At 39.2% G+C, this 21,488-nt stretch overlaps 1 protein-coding gene across 6 annotated transcripts in view; it reads left to right on the top strand.

Moving 5' to 3' along the window:
- Nucleotides 1-21,488, top strand: part of LOC144683597 (homeodomain-interacting protein kinase 1-like) — a 116,531-nt gene that overhangs the window by 70,736 nt on the left and 24,307 nt on the right. For 4 of the 6 annotated variants that reach the window (XM_078546781.1, XM_078546776.1, XM_078546777.1 and 1 more), the window contains 8 exons: nucleotides 1,127-1,311; nucleotides 2,540-2,714; nucleotides 6,988-7,207; nucleotides 8,537-8,655; nucleotides 12,190-12,324; nucleotides 16,347-16,489; nucleotides 17,871-18,044; nucleotides 20,800-21,009. In XM_078546781.1, coding sequence (XP_078402907.1) covers nucleotides 1,127-1,311; nucleotides 2,540-2,714; nucleotides 6,988-7,207; nucleotides 8,537-8,655; nucleotides 12,190-12,324; nucleotides 16,347-16,489; nucleotides 17,871-18,044; nucleotides 20,800-21,009 — 1,361 coding nt within the window. The remainder of the gene's footprint in view (nucleotides 1-1,126; nucleotides 1,312-2,539; nucleotides 2,715-6,987; nucleotides 7,208-8,536; nucleotides 8,656-12,189; nucleotides 12,325-16,346; nucleotides 16,490-17,870; nucleotides 18,045-20,799; nucleotides 21,010-21,488) is intronic. The other 2 variants (XM_078546778.1, XM_078546779.1) reach the window with 2 other exon arrangements.

The following is a 21,488-nucleotide window of genomic DNA, read 5'->3' on the forward strand; positions in this document are numbered from 1 at the left end:
AGATACATTTTGTATTGGGAATTAAGATTCTGACTCTTGTTTCAATGTTAGAAATTTATTTATTTTTTCTGCTGCACATTCAGCACTCTTCTGAAGGCTATGACTCATGCTGGTTTATTGTTCGATATTATTAGTCCTCCACTGCCTTATTCAAGTTTTTGCTCCATATCCACGAGTCTAGGAAATGAGTGTTAGAAAAACTGCTTAGCAATGAGCCTGATCTGATCTTCATCCGGTACTCTCAAATGGGAACTTTGCAGACTCTAAACACAGATCAAGAGAGGGAACGTTAGATCATAATTTTCTCTTTCCCCATTGCCCAGTAGCACTGAGACCAATTATATGACCCCACTGTATCTGCAGTTAGAATTTGGTACAGACGAGGATCCTTTTATGGCTATTGCACCCCACATTTACACATTTAACCATGGGAAAGTTTCGATTTTGTCTTTAGAAGAATGTTTATGGAATGAGGAATGGGTAAGAAATTTGTATTCATTTAATTATGTTGTTTGGTTTTACTTTACAAACTGGGTTTAAAGGCTTCACATGTTTAAAAAGTGACTAATGCGTAACAAGATTAGTTGCTATGCAAGGCATAGCTGAATATTTAATCCACAAATGTATTAAGTGATAGAGGATTATTCTTGCACATTATACATCTTAAGCCATAGTTGCTAAAATGTTCTATGTCACCAGCTCCACAGGGGGGCGAGGGGGTAGAGTTAATCTTCTCCTATGTTACTTTGAAAACAGACTTGAGTAATGAGAAATGCCCAAAGTACTGAGGAGTTACTGAAATTTGCAAAAAAAACCATGCGTTTATCTTTGAAACATCTTGACAATACTCGGTTGGTTGATATGACCTGAAACATGCCAGCGCAGTGAAAGGGACTAGCCCAATCCCTGCCTGGTTTTCACCCTCAGAAAATCTGGCTGTAGCATTTAAACTGTGCACTCAACACTCAAACTTGGGCCTGATTTGAGATTTCATTGCTGTAGCTGCCTTAAAAACAAGGTCCGTATTGAGAGGTTCAAAATACTTAAAACAGTTAAGAATGAACCCATTATTGCATTCTCTCTCTTCACTGACAAATTATATTGTTTAATGTTTTTCTACTTCTAGGTGAACATGCCGAATGATTTGGAGGGAACAGACATGTTGGCGGAGAAGGCGGACCGGAGGGAATATATTGATTTGTTGAAGAAAATGTTGACTATAGATGCTGACAAGAGGATTAATCCGTTAAAAACCTTAAACCATCCGTTTGTTACCATGGCACATCTACTTGACTTTCCTCATAGCAATCAGTAAGCTTTTTAAAATGCATAAATAAAAATTATTTGTGAAACAAAGTACTTTGGAACTAGATTTGGGAATTAAATTTAAGGCTTCCATTTCCGGAACATTGCCTGACTTCGCCCCTGCCTCAGCTCACCTGCTGAAACCCTCATCCGTGCTTTTGTTTTCTCTAGACTTGACTATTCCAATGCATCTCTGGCTGACCCTCTCATCTTTCACCCTTTCATAAACCTGAAATAATCCAAAACTCTTCTGTCCGTGTCCTAATCTGCACCAAAGTCCCTTTCACCCACCACCGCCTGTGCTCGCTGATCTACGTTGACTCCTGGTGAAGCAACTCTATTTTAAAATTCTCACTCTTGTTTTCAAATCCTCCATTGCCTCCTTCCTCCCTATCTCTGTAACCTCCAACAGCCCTGTGACCCCTATGTTCCTACTGTTCTGGCTCCTTGCACATCTCCAATTTTAAATGTCTGCCATCGTTAACCTTGTGCTTGCCTGCCTCTGGACCAGAACAATGAAATGCACTCCACTGCCATCCCCGCCCTTTAAAGACTCCTGTCATCAAATCTTCCTGCCTTTCTTCTTCAAACATACTTGTTTGACCAAGCTCTGCTGTAATACTACCTTCTGTATTTTAGTGTCAAATTTTGTTGGATAACCCACCTGTGAAATGCCTTGAGATGCTTTACTGTGTTAAAGGTACCATATAAATGCAACTTCTTGTTGGTTCCTAGCTAGGGCATTATTTGACGATACTTTGATGCCATATAAGAGCTGTACTACTACCTCAGGTTCCCAACACAACCCAACAATTTGAAATCCTTCCATAAACCAGACATGCATGTATGTTCCATAGATTGGCTGAAAAATCTCTTAAAATTTGAGCAATGAGAGATCAGACATGAGAAGCAACCAAATAGAGATATGTATGATGGAATGGGAGAGCACATGCAGCACTCATATGTGACCAGCACTTGCCCAAAAGCTATAAAGTCAGGCTATACTCTTACAGGGTGAAGGAATATTTATGAGAAGTAATTGTATGGAAACCTAATTTTTTCAGCTAAGTTATGCACAGGCTAGCTGTGCTTTTTTTTTCCACTTTTGGAAAAAATATGTTTGTAGTAGATGTATGGCTGTGCACAGCAGTAAATGGAAATGAGTGCACTGCTGCTTGTGTTTTTCAATTTGCTTATTCCATTCAGAAAATAAACACATTTAAATTTCTTACAGTGTGAAATCATGCTTTCAGAATATGGAGATCTGCAAACGTCGAGCCAACAACTATGAAACGGTAAACCAGAATAAAAGCCCATTTATTGCACATGTTGCGCCGAGCACAAGCACAAACTTGACAATGGCCTTCAATAACCAACTCAACACCATGCACAATACCATGCACAATCAGGTATGAGACACAAAGTCTGTTGTACTTAAAAATGTTTGCTTAAACCCTGTTTAAGCTGATGAGGTGCAAGTTTCCTTCATCTGCTAGCTATATGAATCCCACATTAAATAAGTTCGGGCAGCCTTAATGCAGTTTCTATTGGACATGGATCCATACCACACTTGCCTATTTAATTTGGCTTAGAATTGGAAATCTGAGTCCAAGGGTGATTGATGTGGAAAATAGCCAGAAGCTGCACATTGGTACAGTTGGGACCTGCTTTTCTGACAAAGCTGCGAAGCAATGTTTGCAAAAAGTAGAGAGAGTACCTGCATTTCAGGAACAGAGACTGTTCCAAACTCTAGTAGTGAAATTATCCAGTTTGAGTACAATATTTACAAATGCGCTACCTTCCAAACAAATTGACCTAGAAGTGCATTTTATCAAGTTGTAACTTGATGCTCGCTGTCAATTTGTAGTATGGATCTGTAGTTATTTTATTTCAGTCATGTTTTGGAGTTGAACTTTCCCCTGTTTAGTTACTTGGACTGTGAAGCAGGAGTTCTACATTAACTGATGCAACTCTCTGATTCTTTTTTATAGAAAAAAATATCAGCGCATGAGTTGTGCTGATAATCTAACACCATTTGCTGTGTGAGCTAAATCTGATCAGCCAAAGTGTGTAATTGTGAGATTAGGAGACTAGGAGCTGCATTATAGACGGGGTGAAAGAGACCTCTATTTTATTGTAACCTGTTTGTTAGGAGACGCTGCTTATACTTTGTCCTGGAGCTATTTTCACACATCATACGTTCTCAAAATTATTTTAAAATATACAATGCATGGTGCAATTTTGGTATATCAGCTATTTTACATGAATGTGTGCAGATGAATACTTGGACTTTATTTGGAAACCTAGCAAATCTTTAATGTTCTGATGGATTGCAAGTGTATACAAAATTTCAAATTGAAATAGAAGAAATTGAAGAAAAGAAGGAAAATAATTAAGGGAAAAAGGACCCCTGAGGGCTGTGGAAATATCGTATGAGTGTAATGGGGAAGTTATAGATTGGAAGGGATTGTGACTCATCTAGCTATATGCACTCCATTCAAATATATATAGGTAAGCAATCCTTGGTCTGATTGTTTAATAAAAACCTTGCAGGTGAAACTGTAGGTTTAACTGAGGCTGACATAACTTAGTCATAACAGAATTGGTTATAATTTCCTAAGGTGTAACCGTGTAAAGGTTGCATGTGGAACAGAGGGCGTAGCTGACTGTGGAACCTTTTAGTTAGTATGGTTTCCTTTCCAGATTAGAAACTTACATTCTCATTCTACAGCCCACAAAGTAGGGTGGATCCCCTTTTTAAAAACCTGTGTGTGAATTAAGGTCAGGCAGCGTCTGTGGAGAGAGGAATAGAGTTAACGTTTATGACCTTTCATCAGAATTAGCAAAAATTAGATTAGTAGGTTTTAAGTACGTACAGAGGCAGGGAAAGGGGCGGAGAACAAAAAGGAATGTCTCTGATAGGGTGGAAGACATGAGGGTTTAAATTATATGGGGTGATGAAACGGGATGAAAGAATATGCCAATGAGATAGTAAAAAAACGAGATGGGTATAGAGGTGGTGTGCGTTCAACAGATCATCCTCTGCCATTTCTGCTACCTCCACTGTGATGCCATCACCAAACACACCTTCCGCTCTCCTTTCAGTATTATGACTCTGGAACAGTTCCTACAGATTGGAGGGTAGCTAATGTAACCCCACTATTTAAAAAGGGAGGCAGAGAGAAAACAGGGAATTATAGACCAGTCAGCCTGACGACAGTAGTGGGGAAAATTCTAGAGTCCATTATACAAGGTTTAATAGCTGAGCACTTGGAAAACAGTGGTAGAATCAGACGGAGTCAGCATGGATTTATGAAAAGGAAATCATGCTTGACAAATCTACTGGAATTTTTCGAGGATGTAACTAGTAGAGTTGATGAGAGGGAGCCAGTAGATGTGGTTTATTTGGACTTTCAGAAGGCATTCAACAAAGTCCCACATAAGAGATTAGAATGTAAAATTAAAGTGCATGGGATTGGTGGTAGTGAATTGAGATGGATAGAAAACTGGTTGGCAGATAGGAAACAGAGTAGGAATAAACAGGTGGTCTTCTGAATGGCAGGCAGTGACTAGTGGGGTACGCAGGGATTGGCGCTGGGACCCCAGCTATTCACAGTATATATTAATGATTTAGATGAGGGAACTAAATGTAATATCTCCAAATTTGCAGATGACACCAAGCTGGGTGGGAGGGTGAGCTGTGAAGAGGATGCAGAGATGCTTCAGTGTGATTTGGACAAGCTGAGTGAGTGGGCAAATGCATGGCAGATGCAGTATAATGTGGATAAACATGAGGTTATCCACTTTGGTAGCAAAAACAGGAAGGCAGATTATTATCTGAATGGCTATAAATTGAGAGAGGGGAATGTGCAACGAGGCCTGGGTGTCTTCATACACCAGTCACTGAAGGTAAGCATGCAGGTACAGCAGGCGGTAAAGAAGGCAAATGGTGTGTTGGCCTTCATGGCCAGAGGATTCGAGTACAGGAGCTGGGATGTCTTCCTGCAATTATACAGGGCCTTGGTGAGACCACACCTAGAAAATTGTGTGCAGTTTTGGCCTCCTTATATGAGGAAGGATGGTCTTGCTATAGAGGGAGTGCAGCGAAGGTTTACCAGAAAGATTCCTGGGATGGCGGGACTGACATCTGAGGAGAAATGAGTCGGTTAGGATTATATTCGCTGGAATTCAGAAGAATGAGGGGGGATCTCATAGAAACCTATAAAATTCTAACAGGACTAGACAAGTTAGATGCAGGAAGGATGTTCCCAATGGTGGGGGAGTCCAGAACCAGGGGTCACAGTCTGGGGATACGAGGTAGACCGTTTTAGGACTGAGATGAGGAGAAATTTCTTCACCCAGAGAGTGGTGAGCCTGTGTAATTCGCTACCACAGAAAGTAGTTGAGGCCAAAGCATTGTATGTTTTCAAGAAGGAGTTAGATATAGCTCTTGGGGCGAAAGGGATCAAAGGGTATGGGGAGAAAGCGGGAGCAGGCAATTGAGCTGGATGATCAGCCATGATCATGATGAATGGCGGAGCAGGCTCGAAGGGTCTACTCCTGCTATTTCCTATGTTTCTATGGGACTGTTCCTCCCTTTTGCAGCAAACCAGTCCACTCTTCTATCATGCTGGTTACCCCTGCCCCTTTCCATGCAAGTGTAGGAGATTCTACATCTGTTCTTTTACCACCTCCTTCCTGACTTTCCTGGGCCCCAAACTGTCCTTCCAGGTGAAACGGCGGTTTACTTGCACTTCTTTCAATTTTGTCAACAGCATATACAGTATACTATGTGGTCTGCTCTACACTGGGAAGACCATGTACAAAGATGGAACACTTCTTCAGTCTTCTGGGTGTGACCACCAACTTCCAGTTGCCCCATGCTATCTTCTCTTTCTTCAGCCTCTTGCACTGTTCTTCAAGCTCCTGTTGAGCTGCATTGGAACAGCACCTCATTTTTAACTAGGCACTTTACACCTTCTGGACTTAACACCGACTGAGTTCAGCAATCGCAGATCATAGCCCTGCCTTTTTTCTGATGGCAGCAGTTGATGATTTCTCTGTCCCATTTATGCCTCCTCTAGATCCATCTTGAGTTTCTTTACTCATCTACTTTTGCTATGCATCATCATCCCTTTTGTCAGTTAATCTCTCCTGCCTTCCACCCTAACACAGACCTCTTTATTTTCCCCTCTCCCCACTCTCTCTGCCTCCGTACTTGCTTTTTCAGATAAAAGTTCATCAACCTCACATTAACTATTTGATAATGATTGCTACCTGCCTTACTGAATACTAGAGGCATTTTCCAGGTATTTCAGATTCCCAACATCTTGTGTGTCTTAAAAGCATCGGGGAGAATTTGGAAAATATCCTTTTTTGTTCTGAATTACTTACACCAAATAGCACTAGTGAAAACGTGAAACCTTACGAGCTGTATAGGGAGCATGTTTTTTGTAGAATGTCCCTCGAGTCTTTGAAGAAAAGACTGAGAGGTGCACATTGCCTGTTGTATAGATAGTGGTAATTGTTACACTGATTATAGAGATAATCCTTGTGCTTTTTCAACTGAACAATCTACTTGTATTTTATTCTCTTAGATTTTAAAAATCCTAAGAAAGCCTCCCACTTTTTATCGTATTGCTACACATATAATTCGATCGTTGAATTCTGTAATTTCTTTAGGCCAACACCCTGGCTTCTACCTCCACAGCTGCAACTCTTTCACTGTCCAGTGCTGATGTATCTCTGCTCAATTATCAACCTGCACTCTACCAGCCTACAGCAGCACCTGTTGCAGGCGTCGCACAAGCAAGCATGCCTCTGCAGGCTGGAACAACACAGCTGTGTGCCCAGGCTGATCCCTTCCAACAAGCCCTCATTGTGTGCCCACCAGCATTTCAAGGTAAGTGACTCCTCTGCCCCTCATAACTGTCTTGTAGAAATGACAAGAGCCTTGTGCAACTTGAATGTCCTTTTTGAAATCTGAATGCCTTACAAAACCCTTTTGTGCTTAGACTGCCAAGCTCATACCGTAACATCAGCTTAATGGTTTTGCATGTGTATATAGACTGTTCTATGCTTAGATTCACATTTCCTTTTGTTGGTCCAGCTTTATAGGAAGCCTTATATTTAGCCTGGTTTGGGAATTGTTCAGCCATGTGATCAGAAGTGGACTGTATTTCTACAGGGGTTTAATTGATACCTGTTGTGCTTGTCAGCTGCTTTTCAAGCTGGGTTGCATGATGTAATATAGCAACAAATTTGGATTTTCTAATCTGACTAGAAAATATTTTATTCTATCAATTGACTATAATTGACAAATTTTGTTCATTACTGGCACCTTACTACTTGGAATTTTGTTTTGACTGGTTCAGCTAGTTGTCTAATCTTTTGAGTGGCATTCATGGAGGTAGTGTGTTTTATGAACCTCTGGGGGAGTGCAAAACTTGAGGAATGTTGTAATGTAGAAAAGGTATTAAAGGGGCGAGGGAAAGAATTGATGGAAGATTCTGAGAGCTGCAAAGGAACACCAAGAACAGTTAGGAGTGTTCAAGGTAGAGAAAAACTAGTAATTGTAGGATAAATTGATTCTATCTGTGGGTTGAAATTATTTAAGTGAGCTAGAAGCATAATAGTATGGGTGGGGTTTGGTTTCATGTGGCATTATCTGAATCCCCATATTTAAATTCTCTTTTTCTGTTATTGTTTGGGTAGCTCAAGCAGAGAATTAAGAACTATAGGGCCTGATTTTAAGTCTTCAAGTAGGTATGTTTTGAACAGGTTAAAATTGGGCCCATAATGTTTTAGTTTATAAACTTCTGACTAAAATGGTGAGTCCTACAACCTTGATAATTTTTTTTTTTACCCCTTTCTCCGCCATCCAAACAAAGTGTCTCTGGTCAGGAGAATTGGCACTAAACTATTCTTGAGCTTTAGTATTGACGTTTTAACTGGTCGTTTGATAATGTATAAGAATGGTCCATGGGGACTGAACTTGCATCTTTCATTTAGCTGAAGCCAGGGATTGCTATGTACATGGAAAATCAAAGTAGAATGGCAGTTCGACATCCACACGAGGCTAAACTGCTTATAACCTTTTGTGAAATATATCTGCTTACACTTTTTAAAAAAAAAAATTTACAACCTTTTTAAGGTTCTTTTTTGCATTTAATTTTCCACATGCCAGCTTTTGAAATTACCCAGAAATATATGGTGTGTTTTTTATTGACAGGGCTGCAAGCATCTGCAAAACATTCTGGCTTTTCTGTTAGAGTGGAGAACGCAGTGCCTGTTGTACCACAAGCACCAGCTGCACAGTCAATTCAGATTCAGCCTGGTGTTCTTGCTCAGGTAAGTGGCTGACTAGTCTGTTTTAAGTTAAGCTTTGTTTCCTACAGTTTCTTGTGCTTCCACTCCTGAAATATATATAACTCCACCCGCCCCCCAAATCTAGCCCCTGAAGAATTTTGTAAGTTTCAATGAGGCCACTCATTCTTTGAAACTCAAGGAAGTACAGACCCAGTCATCTCAGACTCTCCTCGTAAGACAATCCCGTCAACCTAGGGATTAATAGGTGAACCTCTGTTGCACCCCTTCTATTGCAAGTATATCCACCCTCAGAGAAGGGGACCAAAACTCTGCGCAATACTCCAGGTGAGGTCTCACCAAAACTCTATATAACTGCAGCAAGTTATCTTTACTGCTGTATTCAAATCCCTTTATGATGAAGGCCAACATGCCATTTGCCTTCCTACTTGCTTGCTGCACCTGCATGCTAGCTTTTATTTCATTTATTTCACTATTTGTCTACCAACCAAAGGACATGGAGACCAATAACTGCAGATTGAACCATTTCAAAACTGCAATTTTCTTTGTAAAAATTGCCTGTGTGATAGCTGCATTAATGAGGATTAGGGCTGTTTAAGACATTGATTTACATTTCAGCGAACTGCCTTTTACTAAAGATAGCTGAGAATGTGAAATATATTAGGCTTAGATAACTGTAGCGATCTTGAGTTTTTTTTTTCTCTTGTTGATTACTCTTCTCCCCAAAACATTGACTTTTTACTGGGGTATTTCCCCAATGCAGTACTTTGTCCAAATAGCTTTTCTTAGTGGTTCAGCTTTGATATTTAATGCCAGTAAGCTAATCAGCCACTAGAGCTGCCATAGTCGGCCCCAATTCTGTTCAGCAGGAGAACAATGTGAGCCGTGGTATGTTTTCAAGAGCTACAGTGGTCTGTAGTGGCACCCTACCATTGCCCTTCTGAAATAATTTAACTCAGCCCTTAACAGAGATTGATTCTAGAACCATATGGTTTGCATCATGGCACTCCCTGGTTAGATTTGCTGAGCCATTGAGGGATTGCAAATGTCAACTGCATTTCTCATATTATGGTGTGCACATTTGCACAAATTAATGTTATCCTGTTAAAAAGGGAATGCTTAGATAATCCTTAAACCCCACACATTACAGAACTAATTTGATTAATGTGAAGATTGTGGCAGTCACATAAACCTTTCTAGCAACCTTAAAATTGTTGATTTTGGTGAAACAAATCAGATCATTGCAATGCCAGCTGCAATTTTGATTTTATGTTGTTGGGTGTTTACACCAATAGGTGAAACATAAGTTGAAATTGCTCCAAAACTTAACTCATGAGCTTACTTTGATACATTAAGTGAAAAACTGCAGATCAAAGCATCTTAGCTATAAAGCCAAGGAGAAATCGGCAACAATAATTGAAGCAAAGGCAAAACTTAATTTTAAAGATTCTTTGGATGTGAATAACTACTTATGTAAATAAAATGTTTAATTTTGGAAAAGTAGTTTGAAAATTTCAAAAATAACTATCATAAAACATACAAATACTTCCCTCTTATATAGTGTCACATCATGCTAAAACATTTCAGAGCACTTCATGCAGTGAGCAAATGAAAAGGGCACTCGAGCGCATACCTCCAACATAGCATGTTAACTCAACATTATTACAATTATACAGTTCTTCTTTGAGGTTTTCCCTGCCTACTAGTGCTCTGTAACTACAAAACTGAAAAAAAATATTTTTATTAAGAGCTTCTATCTCACAGAGGAGGCTTCAGGCCAGTCCACGTCCAACAACTTGTTCTGAAAACTGCTCACCTTTTGACTGCCCTGACAAATTGCACCACAGTGGCTGAGATAATCCACGACGTTATAAAACAATTAACAACATTCTAAATCAAACAACCCACTATGTTCTAAAAGTAAAGTCAACTTGCCCAACTCTCTGTTAACAAATAGATCCTTTTTTAAAAACAATTCCAGGACCCGGATCTGCATCTTCACCAAAAATTAATCAGTTCTTCCTTGGGCCATACTCTATCCGTGCGCCAAGTTTCGTTGAAGTCTGTCCACTAGTTTTTGAGAGATATTGTTTACAGATTACTGAGGCGAAAACATTACCTCCACCCACCTTCAGTGGCAGAGGTAATTACTTTAGAGAACAATAATTGCTGTTTTTATGTCCAAAATTTTCATTCTAAAGCACTGTAAAAACATTTTGCTAAATAATCTGTTTTCACAAGGGTCTAATGTCTACCTGTTCACGTGACTTGAAGGCAGTTTTAAGTCAGTAGATGTAGGTGAAGTAAACAATCAGTTGGTAGGATAGTTTTATTGAATTTCTCCACATAAAGCCAACAATGAGGGCTTTTTACATCAAGTTTAGCTGTTGTTGACAGAGTTGCTTTACTTAAATCACTGTATAAGCAGCTAGTCTTCCAAGCCAGTAGCCTTGACTTGCAACTGTATCTATAATTATCAAAGCATAAAGCTGTGCTATTGTGTTGTATTGGGGTTTAGGGTCAGGATGCTCAAATTCACAGGTGCTTACCTGTGCTGTTGATTTTGGCTTTTTGTATATGATGGAGATATTGTTTCGGTGGAAACATGCTGTGGAAATTCTGCAAAATAAAAAGTCACCATACATTTTTGAATCTATATGCAGCCTCTATTTAAACAGCAATGCAATCTTTGACTCTGTGTACACAATTCTGCAAATTTGAGCTCAATTAGTGCAGTGATTCACTGATCCAGAACAGGGACCCATATAATGAAACCTGATGATGACGGTTTTCCCACAAATGTTTGTCATAGATAAGGGAATGTCTTGCTAGCTACTTATTCTCTTTCTTTTCCCTCTAGGATTGTGGAAATGTGGAATAAATAACAACTTTTTTTTCCAGTGTTGGAAAGTGTAATTTTGAAAATGATAGTGAACTCTTCGTAGCTTTGAAAGCCTTATTGTTAAAGGATAAACTTTTCAGTCCAAAATTTTGAGATCTGGTTGGTAGGGGGAGGAAAATATAAAACTTTTTTAAAAAAAGGCAGAAAAAAGCATCTTTCTATTTGTAGTAATGTGAATATAACCATTGCTTAAAAGCCATTGCTTTTTAAAGCTATGATGGGGATCATTATTTCTTTTATTTGCAGTTGGCAGTGTCTCTTTTTGTATGCCTGACTAGGATGTGCATCAACTCCACTTAAAAATCAAATCTAATATTGATGCTGGTTGCAGGTATTTGTATTTGTTCCTAATATAATTGGAGGGGTTAGCTTTTCAATACATTTTATCGCTTCAGTGGGGTAGGTGGCTGTGCTTCACTCCTGGGCCAACCCCACCATTTTGGAGCCCGGACTTGAACCTGACCAAAAATAGATGTTTCAACAGTCCCAAGTAAAGCAAATATGAGTAATCAGAACTTTATTCCTGGTTCACTTGACATGCACAGTACTGCCTTCCGAAAGACCATGATCTTCATACTATTCTGAGCATCAAAAAGGGACACTGCAGATTTGAGAACTAATGTACCATATAACTGACTCCCAACCCCCCATTACAGGGCAGCTGCACACCGCTGATGGTGGCCACTCTACATCCTCACGTTGCCACTGTTGCTCCGCAGTATGCGGTCCCTTTTGCCCTGAACTGCGCAGCCGGCCGGCCTGCGCTGGTCGATCAGACGACCACAGTACTGGTAAATGCTCCCACTTGGTGTGATTCTGTGCACTAACAGATGCTCCTCTGAGGCTGCTGCAGAGGAACGGAAGCATGTATCATTGTGTACCTTCTTATATATTTTCCACGTCATTGGACGTCTCCTCTTTCTTACTCTTTTGAACAATCTGGATGGTGAAACAAGTTATACTTGAGACCAAAATACTCAATATTTCTAAAAGGCTCGAATTCTAGTGACATAGTTAAGAACAAATGGAGTGAAAAATAACCTTCACTGCCATTTGACTACTTGCATGTTATTCATGGTTCATCAGCCAGATAAATGTAAAACAGTTTTAAGGACTGATATGATGGAATATAAGTACAGTTGTGCCTAACTGTATTTAACACAAGGAGGTCATATGAAAGTATAGTGACTGCCATATCTTTTCACCTACTTCACATCAGACTGAGTTAATCTATGTTCAGGAATAAGGTTGCAGAGAGTGGAGGGAATGATTCTGTCTACAGAATAATATTATAGATCTTATTGATGATGCTTTATATAAATCATTTCATGGGGAAATTAGTGCCATTCTATGGATTCTGCCAGATGGAGCCAAGGTGGAGCAATTTTAACAGTGGATTAGGAGCTATTGACATCTCTTGTCTTCTCCCCATCTTCACAATGTTTAAAATCTCTGGGGAACCTCAATGAGCACATAAGAGAAAGGTATTGATGGATATGCTGACAGTTTTAGATGAAGAGGGGTAGGAGGAGACAAATGTTGACCATAAATGTCATTACAGACCAGTTGGGTGGAATGTTCTGTCTCTGTGCTGTAAATTCTATGTGATTAAGGCCCCCACCCCACACCACTGCCCTTGTTTGAGTTTTTCTACTCCATATGATCATTGTTACTGTAACAGACTCTCAGCATGCGAGAAGCCTTTGTAGGTGTTACCCTAACCAGCTACTAAGAGACTTGAGAGTATCAATAGAACTATCACTTCCATTTATATATACTTATAAAATTGAATGTTGGGATAAATAGCTAAAACAATAGAGTACAAACCTTTAGAGATTAAGTTTTATAATGCATTGGTCAGGATTCTTTTGGGTGCTATGTATAGTTTAGTTATCCTGTTATGTCTGCATTCAAAATGATGAAGAGATGTGCGAAGAGGGTGAGTTATGAATATACTAGATAAAGTGGCAATCAAAATGTAGTTAGTTGCTAAACTGGATGAGTGCACCATAATTCCTACTTGCATTCATGTAGCAGTAGTAAAATACCTTGATGACTTACAGAAGTGAAAACTTAAGGGACGCTAGTTCTGGAGCTTAAGGTGAGCTGGAGTTTATGTAGGTGAATCTCAGAAGGTGGCTGAGGAGGATGTTTCAGAAGTAGAACTTGGAGGTATTAGAAGTAGGGATGAGTGCCTCAGTGGAGTTAGAATAAGCATGGAGGCAGACTATGGTGATCATGGGGTGACAGATCAATCAAATTGGATGTCGTCATAAAATGAAGAAAAAGAGAGGACCAAGGATAGAAGCTTGGGATACGCCTAAAATGGCAATGTTTGAATTGAAGGAGGGTCGATTGCTCAATGTGCTTGCCCTTCGGAACCAGTTGTGGAGCCAAGAGATCTTTGGTAGTGACCTGCGGAGGTGGAAAAAGTCTAGGACAATGAGGAGAGAGAGTGTACCATGATCACAGTTGTATTCGTGACTTAAAGGTGGCAGTATTGGTGCTGATGCCAGGGTGGAAAGCAGACTAATGGTATTCTAACAGGGAGTCATAGGGGGAACAGAAAGGACCTTTTTAGAAAGGAAGGCCTGAGATGAATTTTCTAGCAAGTTAGATTCCTAGCACTTGTTTCAAATTTTGATTAGGGTGGTGACCATGGCAGTTATTTGATTACTTTCAGTTGGTAAAGCAATCATGAACCCTTGATTAGCTGTCACTTTGGTGGCATTTATTTTACCAACTTTGAGAGGATGGAAGAGTGGGAGTTGAACTTGGAGCCATTTAACTGCAAACCGAACCCTTCACCTAAGGGCTTCCATCATAATTTCTTGAGTTTACCGGTAGCTGAATTTGCACATCAACCTCATTGATGGAGCAGGATAACAATATTTTCAGATACGTAAATCTAAAATTGGAATCAAATATCAAAACCTGAACATGTACCTTCAATATTGGGACTAGCAGCAAAATCTCGCCACATTCCATTGTAGACAGCTACAATGTTGATTATGGTACATGCAGGTATAAACTGGCAGTGATGTTTCAATAAAGTACTCTTTTCTGGCCACCACATCCTGCTCTCTGCTCTCACTGTTCAGCTCAAAAACTTATATATACACTTCAAACTTTGGAAAATTTTGACGTTTGGGTTAAGTTGGCAGAGCTGAACCTGCATTGTCAATGTTCCAGCATAAAAGTTATAGGATTAGCTGCTGCTCTCATCTGGAATTATAATGCACCATTTGTCTTGTCTTGTGGCTGAGTACTCGACTTGAGTTTTCTGAAACTGAGTTCTGCTGGACAATAGCAGCCAGATTAGAGCCTTTTAGTAATGCTGAGTCCATTGGATTTAAATTTATAATTTTCAATAAGCAGTCAATGACTGGTAATGTGGTCAGATTGATAAATTGAATCAGAACCTGAACTGGTATTAACACTTTGAACAAATTCAGAGTGAAGACTGCAAAAATTAATTAGCATTTTTTTTGTTTTCATTAGAACTTATTGCAATATAGTAGGTAAAATTATTCATTTGAAATGGGATCGCAGGGAAGTGTGATCAAACTGATCTCTGCACTGATACCTTTGATCTGTAAGTGAGAATGTCAGTAACATGCATCCTGCCTAATTGCTGCTTCAGATAGCCTTTTATTAAAGGGCAGAACCTGTTATCTCAGCTGACCGACAGATGCTGTTAATATTTTCAAACTTTGAAACAAGCTCTAAGCTTGTCCCCCATAAGTGTATCTTTTGTAACACACCACAGCTGTTGAACACTGTCTTAGTATTTAGTGCTGCAAAAAAAATGTTTTGTTTAAACGACATGTGCTAATAACTTAATTGTGGGAACTGGCTGGATAGAGTTAGGGAGCATAATGCAAGGCTCCAAATCAACAAAGTGGTTAACCTTGGGTGCTGAGCAGTTGGCTACCCACGTTCCTTCCTATTCACTGAGTCAAATGGGTTTTCTATGTAGATTTTCCTGATCTAATATATAAAGTAATATTTAAGTGAAAAGGTCAGGAAAAACATAAGCTGTGTAATTGACATCTAAAATTGCCCCTGATTGTGGCATGCCGATTTATAAAATCGTGCATAAATATGCAATTTTTGTGATTGTTACAGGAAGTAATTCTGACACTTATAATATCACATTTTATTGATAATAGCTCCTATTGTTTTCATTAACATATCCTGCTGTGCACACTATGGGGGATCTGCTAGTATATTAAGAAAAAATAATTATGTAGCTTACTCCCAACATTTAAAAAGACACACTCTTCGGTGATTGGAAGATTGCTAATTAACTTTTGTGGTCTTAAACTAAACATTAGTAGCATGTTTTTTTTTAAAAAATGGATCATCCAACTTCTGCAGTCGCTTGCAGTGACTACGTGCATTTTGCTTTCTCAGATCAAAGGTTGGTTAGAATGTTCCTCCCTTTTCCCCTTGCTGCTTGGCATGAGCCTGCTTAGAAGAGATTGCTGTGTCTGTGTGTTTGTATTCCTGCAGAATGGCTCGTCGCACAGAATATCCGAATGTATGTTTCTGCTTCAGAGCTGCGAGATATTGGATATACTCACTTTCTCTTTCTCTCATTAAACTGTAATGCCTTGTCCTGTGCAGGTATTGGCTTTGGAGGGAGGCGTTGTGTAAATCTAACATCACAGATCTTTGTTTTACCATCGTGCTTCTCTTGCCAGCTGTGTGCGATCTTCAGCTAGATGCTTTGTGTTCTTTTCGGGTGTCTGCAAACTTTGGGGTAGTGTACCATGCAGTGGCAATCTTGACGGTCTGTCTCTGTTTGCAGCAGGCGTGGCCTGGAGGGACCCAGCAAATCCTGTTGCCGTCAACTTGGCAGCAGTTGCCTGGAGTGACTGTCCACAACTCAGTCCCACATGCCACTGTGATACCAGATGCTATGACTAGCACCCAGCAAATAACAGACTGGAGGCAAGTAAGCTTTTAATGAAATTAACATTTTTCTCAATTAGCTCTTATTCTCTCATTCTTATTCCCTCATTTTTATCCCTTTAAAAGGAAGGCAAGTACTGATACTTAAAGAAGAGTTTACCAAAGCACTATTATCAATCACTATAATTATAAATGAAATTGTTATTTTGTGAAAAGTCTTTAAAAAAAATCAAATTCATATAGAAATACTTAAACCCCAAATAAGGTTTTTAATTGCTAATTGGTGTTTATACCTACAAATCCTGTTTGCAGAATATAACAAAATACCCAGTTTTCTTAAACAAGGTCACCTCCGTCTTATGGTAACTTACAATAAATGGAATGCCCCAGTAATTTTTGTCATTCTATCCTTCATAAATCATGCCCAAGAAACCATACATTTGCACAATAAAAACAAGCTACACAGGCTGTTGAGCGTTTGAGCGCTTGATTGGTTTGGGTATGAGGTAAACCTGAGTTCTAATACCTCGATTACTTACCATTTGCAATTAAAGTGTTCTGGTGCACTCTGGTTTAAAGTTAATAGAAATGGAAATTACACTGGAGTGCATTTTCCTAGAATTATTTGCAGAATCTTTTTTTAATCATTCACAGGATGAGGATGAGATTGGCAAAGCTTGTATATATTGTCCATCCCTGATTGCCCTTGAGAAGGTGAACCACCTTCTTATGAATACAACTAAATGGTTTGTTAGGCTCTTTAAGAGAACACTTGAAAGCCAACCGCATTGCTATGGGTCCAGGCCAACCAAGGATGGTAGATCTCCATCCTTAAATGGTATTAGTGAACCAGGTGGATTTTTATGACAATCCAGTAGTTTTGAGGTGACCATTACTGATACTAGCTTTTTATTCCAGAATTTGAACTTCTGTCCTCCGGATCATGAGTCCAGGTCTCTATTGGTCCGGTAACATAACCATAGCATTTGCTGTAGAATGAATCCAGTGTCATCTTAGACCTCTGCTACTAAGAAGTAATCTAAAGCAGCAACTGTGTGAACCTGAGATAACTGTGCACCTTTGTAATAGTTTGAAGTTAAGAGTATTGGGTTGGGGATAATAAATGTAAAAGATATTTTCCAGTTCAATATGTATAGTATAGAATAAAAACATAAAAGTACAGCAATAATCATGTATCTTACAAAGTTTTGCAGTTGTACTTTGTGGCTTAATTGGGTTCATTTTAAGTATCATAGCAATTTTAAAAAAATATTGCAACATAGCATGTCAAAGAGGATTTTAATAGGTTTGGGGAGACAGACATAAACTAAGCTCTGGGTAACAAGTTCAGTTATCTTTGTTTCTTTAATGTTGGATGTCTGCTTGCTGTGCTCACATCGTTTTTCCTCTTTGTTTTCAGAAATGCACATTCCCATGGAAGCCAGTATAATGCCATTGTGCAGCAGCCATCTTTGTTGGCTGGACATGTGACTTTGGCTGCACAGCCCCTAAATGTTGGTGTTGCCCATGTGGTACGCCAGCAGCAAAACTCCAGGTCTTCCTCCAAAAGGAACAAACAGCTTCAGAATACAAGGTAAAATGCATGCATGCAGCACTTAAAAAATATAATCCAGTTGTGTATCATATAAAGTGGCTGAGTTCAGCTACACTCTATTTCAGATCAAATACCTGGAGCTAAGTAAGTGTACTGTCTTTTGTGGAATTGATCCATAAAGACCAGGAATATCCCAGATTGGTTACCTGGTTTATGCTAACTGACGCATCAGCTGAGGTGCTGTTGTTAGCCTCAGCGAATCTGATTTAGGGAAGGGAGATGGCAGCTGGGTTTGCTGCACTTGATTGCTTTCTAATGACCCTGCAGAAGCATGCGTGTTTCTACATACTGGATGAGTGTGGCTATGACATCTTTCTTTCACATTGCCCTCCCCACACCCCAATTGAAAAGCAAATGACATTTAATGCCCACTGATTCCACACAAAATTGGTACTGTGGCACATGGACCCAGGCCTAGAACATGTCCGTACATTCAGGAACAGTTTATATCTCTGTGCTTTTCTCAGCTAGGGTGATTAGGATAGGGTGTTGGTAGACGGAGCTACAGCATCTGGGCTCAGAAGGGAAAAACAAGCTTAAGGTCTGTACATCAGTATCAAGTGACCCGCTATTGAAAAGTCTCTTTGGACCTTGGGTGAAAACTGGCCTCAAGTGGACATAATGTCCGAGAGCAATAAACTTGCCTACACTTGCTTTAAAACTTCACATGGGAGAAAGATCCATTGGAGGAAGGTTCAGGGGCAAGTACACTTGTGGGACTCTGTCCCAATAAGCATTAATTGCCTTGGTGTAGGCTGGGTTGGTGATGGGTTAAAAAAGTTAAACATGCAAAAATTATCAATGCATTAATTAGTAAATCATCAAAGAAAAATAAAAAAAACAAAATTTTCATAGCAACACAAATTACTGAAGTCTGAAGCATCCTTATGTTTAGTTGTATGACAATCTAAATCCTAAATATCTCCGGTGGGGAAAATAATAAACGTCAATACTGTGTGGACTATAGATTATTTGGAGTGACAGATTTGATATTAAAAGCTTGAAGAAATTATTGCAGTGGAGTTTGGTAAAATTTGTAGGTCACTGAAGACATAAGTACTGGAAGTGGTTTCTTTTGCAAAACCACATGCTCAAGCTTCTGGCAAAAAGTAAACAAATACAATAAATGCACAGAGTAATTGAAAGATTATGATCAGGTATCCATTTTCAGTGCAGTTTCTGTTGCACGGTTTATGATGTGTAGCATTCTGCTTCATGAATGCATTCAACCTTCTGATGTTCTATGGGGAAATTTACTTTTCCTCAGAAAATCAACTTCAGACAGAAATGGCGGGTTGATGGATTGGAAAAGTATTTTTTATTGCAAGGCTCAGCACTTTCTAAGAAGTATTAATTAGTGGGTAGTGAAGTGGATAAAACTTGAGTCTGTGGGATTAACAATCACCTTCGTGCACTACCTTTTAAATTAGAAACAATGAAATTATTTCCAATTTAATGAATGATTGATTGGAATGCCTTTATAGGAACCCTTGAACTTGATGACCTAAAATAGTTCTACATTTATAGCAAAATAAATTATACTTAAAAATTGAGCAAAAATCAAAGATCTAGAAAGTGTGCAAAAGTGAGAATTTGAAAACTCAGCAGTGTAAGGAAATTTAGAAATTGAAGTCAGAAATTTCTGTACATTTCCAAATTTTATTAGGAAAGCAGAACATTTAACAATGATCTCTGCTTGTACTAAAGGATTAAAATATTGAGAAAGGTGCCACCTGCAGGTAGCTGTTGCATAGAAAACTTGCACATTGTATACATGAAGCTAGTACATGACATTAATTTCTCATATGTAAGTTATTCATGCAAAATAAAGGTCCCAGCTCCCAAGTGATTGAGTTGGCAGCATGTAGCTGATTTGTATAAACCTAAAGGTCAGTTGCACCATTCCTGATCTGTACTGTGGTGGTAGTGGGGACAGTTCAGTTGATCTCACTGCTCATGAGCTAAGGAGGGAGAAATCAACCAGCAAACTTCCTCCTTGCCACTTTCCAATGCTTTTTGCTGGTATGTACACGTGTACATGCATTGGATGAAGGCAGTTTTAGGCTTGGTTGTGGTGTCCCTTTGGTTCAGCAGTCTGCCAACACTCACCGACTAGTCTCACACATGCTTAGTCCAAGTTCTGGTGGGTGCTCAGCACCTGTGGAAGTGCACCCTGCAGGAGTTGGCCTCTTCAAGAAAAGGGAAGAATTGACAAAAAAAGCTTTAAAAAAATTGTCATTAGTGGAATTTGATATTCTATATTTGAATTTTAAACTGCAGATAATGACCCCCTGGAATTTAATAACATCTGATTGTGTGCATTGTGTATTCACCATTTTCTATATGAAGTGCAGTAGATGTATGGTGAGTTATTGTAGACTGTCCCTTTTCAGTTATATTGTCAAAAACAGTTGGAAAATCCCTGAAATAACTTCATACTCTACAGATGGCGAATTGCCAACACTAATGTTTGAAGCCTGTCACATCCAAATAACCATGCATAAAGAACTGTATGAATTTGCATTGTGAACTTTTGTGCACTGCACAAGCAGTTTTTTTTTTACAATAAGTTCAGTGTAGCCTCTTAGAAATAATATGTTTATGTAAAATTTAAACTCGTTTGATGACTTCTTGTACTGGGCTTGAGCAACAAATTTAGCTGATAATTTTAAACTTTAAAACTCAAATCACTGGTTTCCACAATAAACTTAGTTGTTACTCAATTCTTTACCAGGAATGTTCCTGTATTGGATGTCACTCCCTCCCAAACGTACATGGTGGTTCAAAACAGTCCTTCAAGTGCACCTTCCCCATACTGCAGCACAACACTTGATCATCAGCGACAGACCATTGTGATTCCTGACACACCCAGCCCTGCTGTCAGTGTTATCACCATCCGCAGTGACACAGATGAAGAGGAAGAAGCAAAGCAGAAAGTTGGAAGGTAGGTATATCTCTGTACATTAACAGTTACAGGAGATGAATACACTACCCTTGCTACTTACAAATACTACCTAGGTAGAGAAAGCTTGTTTGATTTTGGAGGGAAAGGGAAACACATTTAAGCCTGCTTTGTGGCTCATCCGAACATGGTTCATTTACCTTGGAACCTGCCTTTGAATTGACATGAAAGTATTTTACCTGTGCCTTCTGGCTTCAATCAAATTCAATACAAAGATTTTTTGTTTCTCTGTAAATGTTGCAGCAAATGTAAATGGTGCACATTAGTAATAAAATAAGTCCTTCGTGTCAACAAATTCAACTCTTCCAAGCAAAGACTAAATTCTACAATTGAGCAGTTGCTATCGGCACTTTTAACTTTTTTTGTCCAGTTTCTTTGTTTTTCTCCCTAACTCCTTGCTGAATTGAGATTCACAAGTGGTACCCACGTTCTGATGCTTCATAAATTAGCCATTCTTCGCT

Source organism: Cetorhinus maximus, chromosome 8 (assembly GCF_964194155.1).
Source record: "Cetorhinus maximus chromosome 8, sCetMax3.hap1.1, whole genome shotgun sequence".
NCBI lineage: Eukaryota > Metazoa > Chordata > Chondrichthyes > Lamniformes > Cetorhinidae > Cetorhinus > Cetorhinus maximus.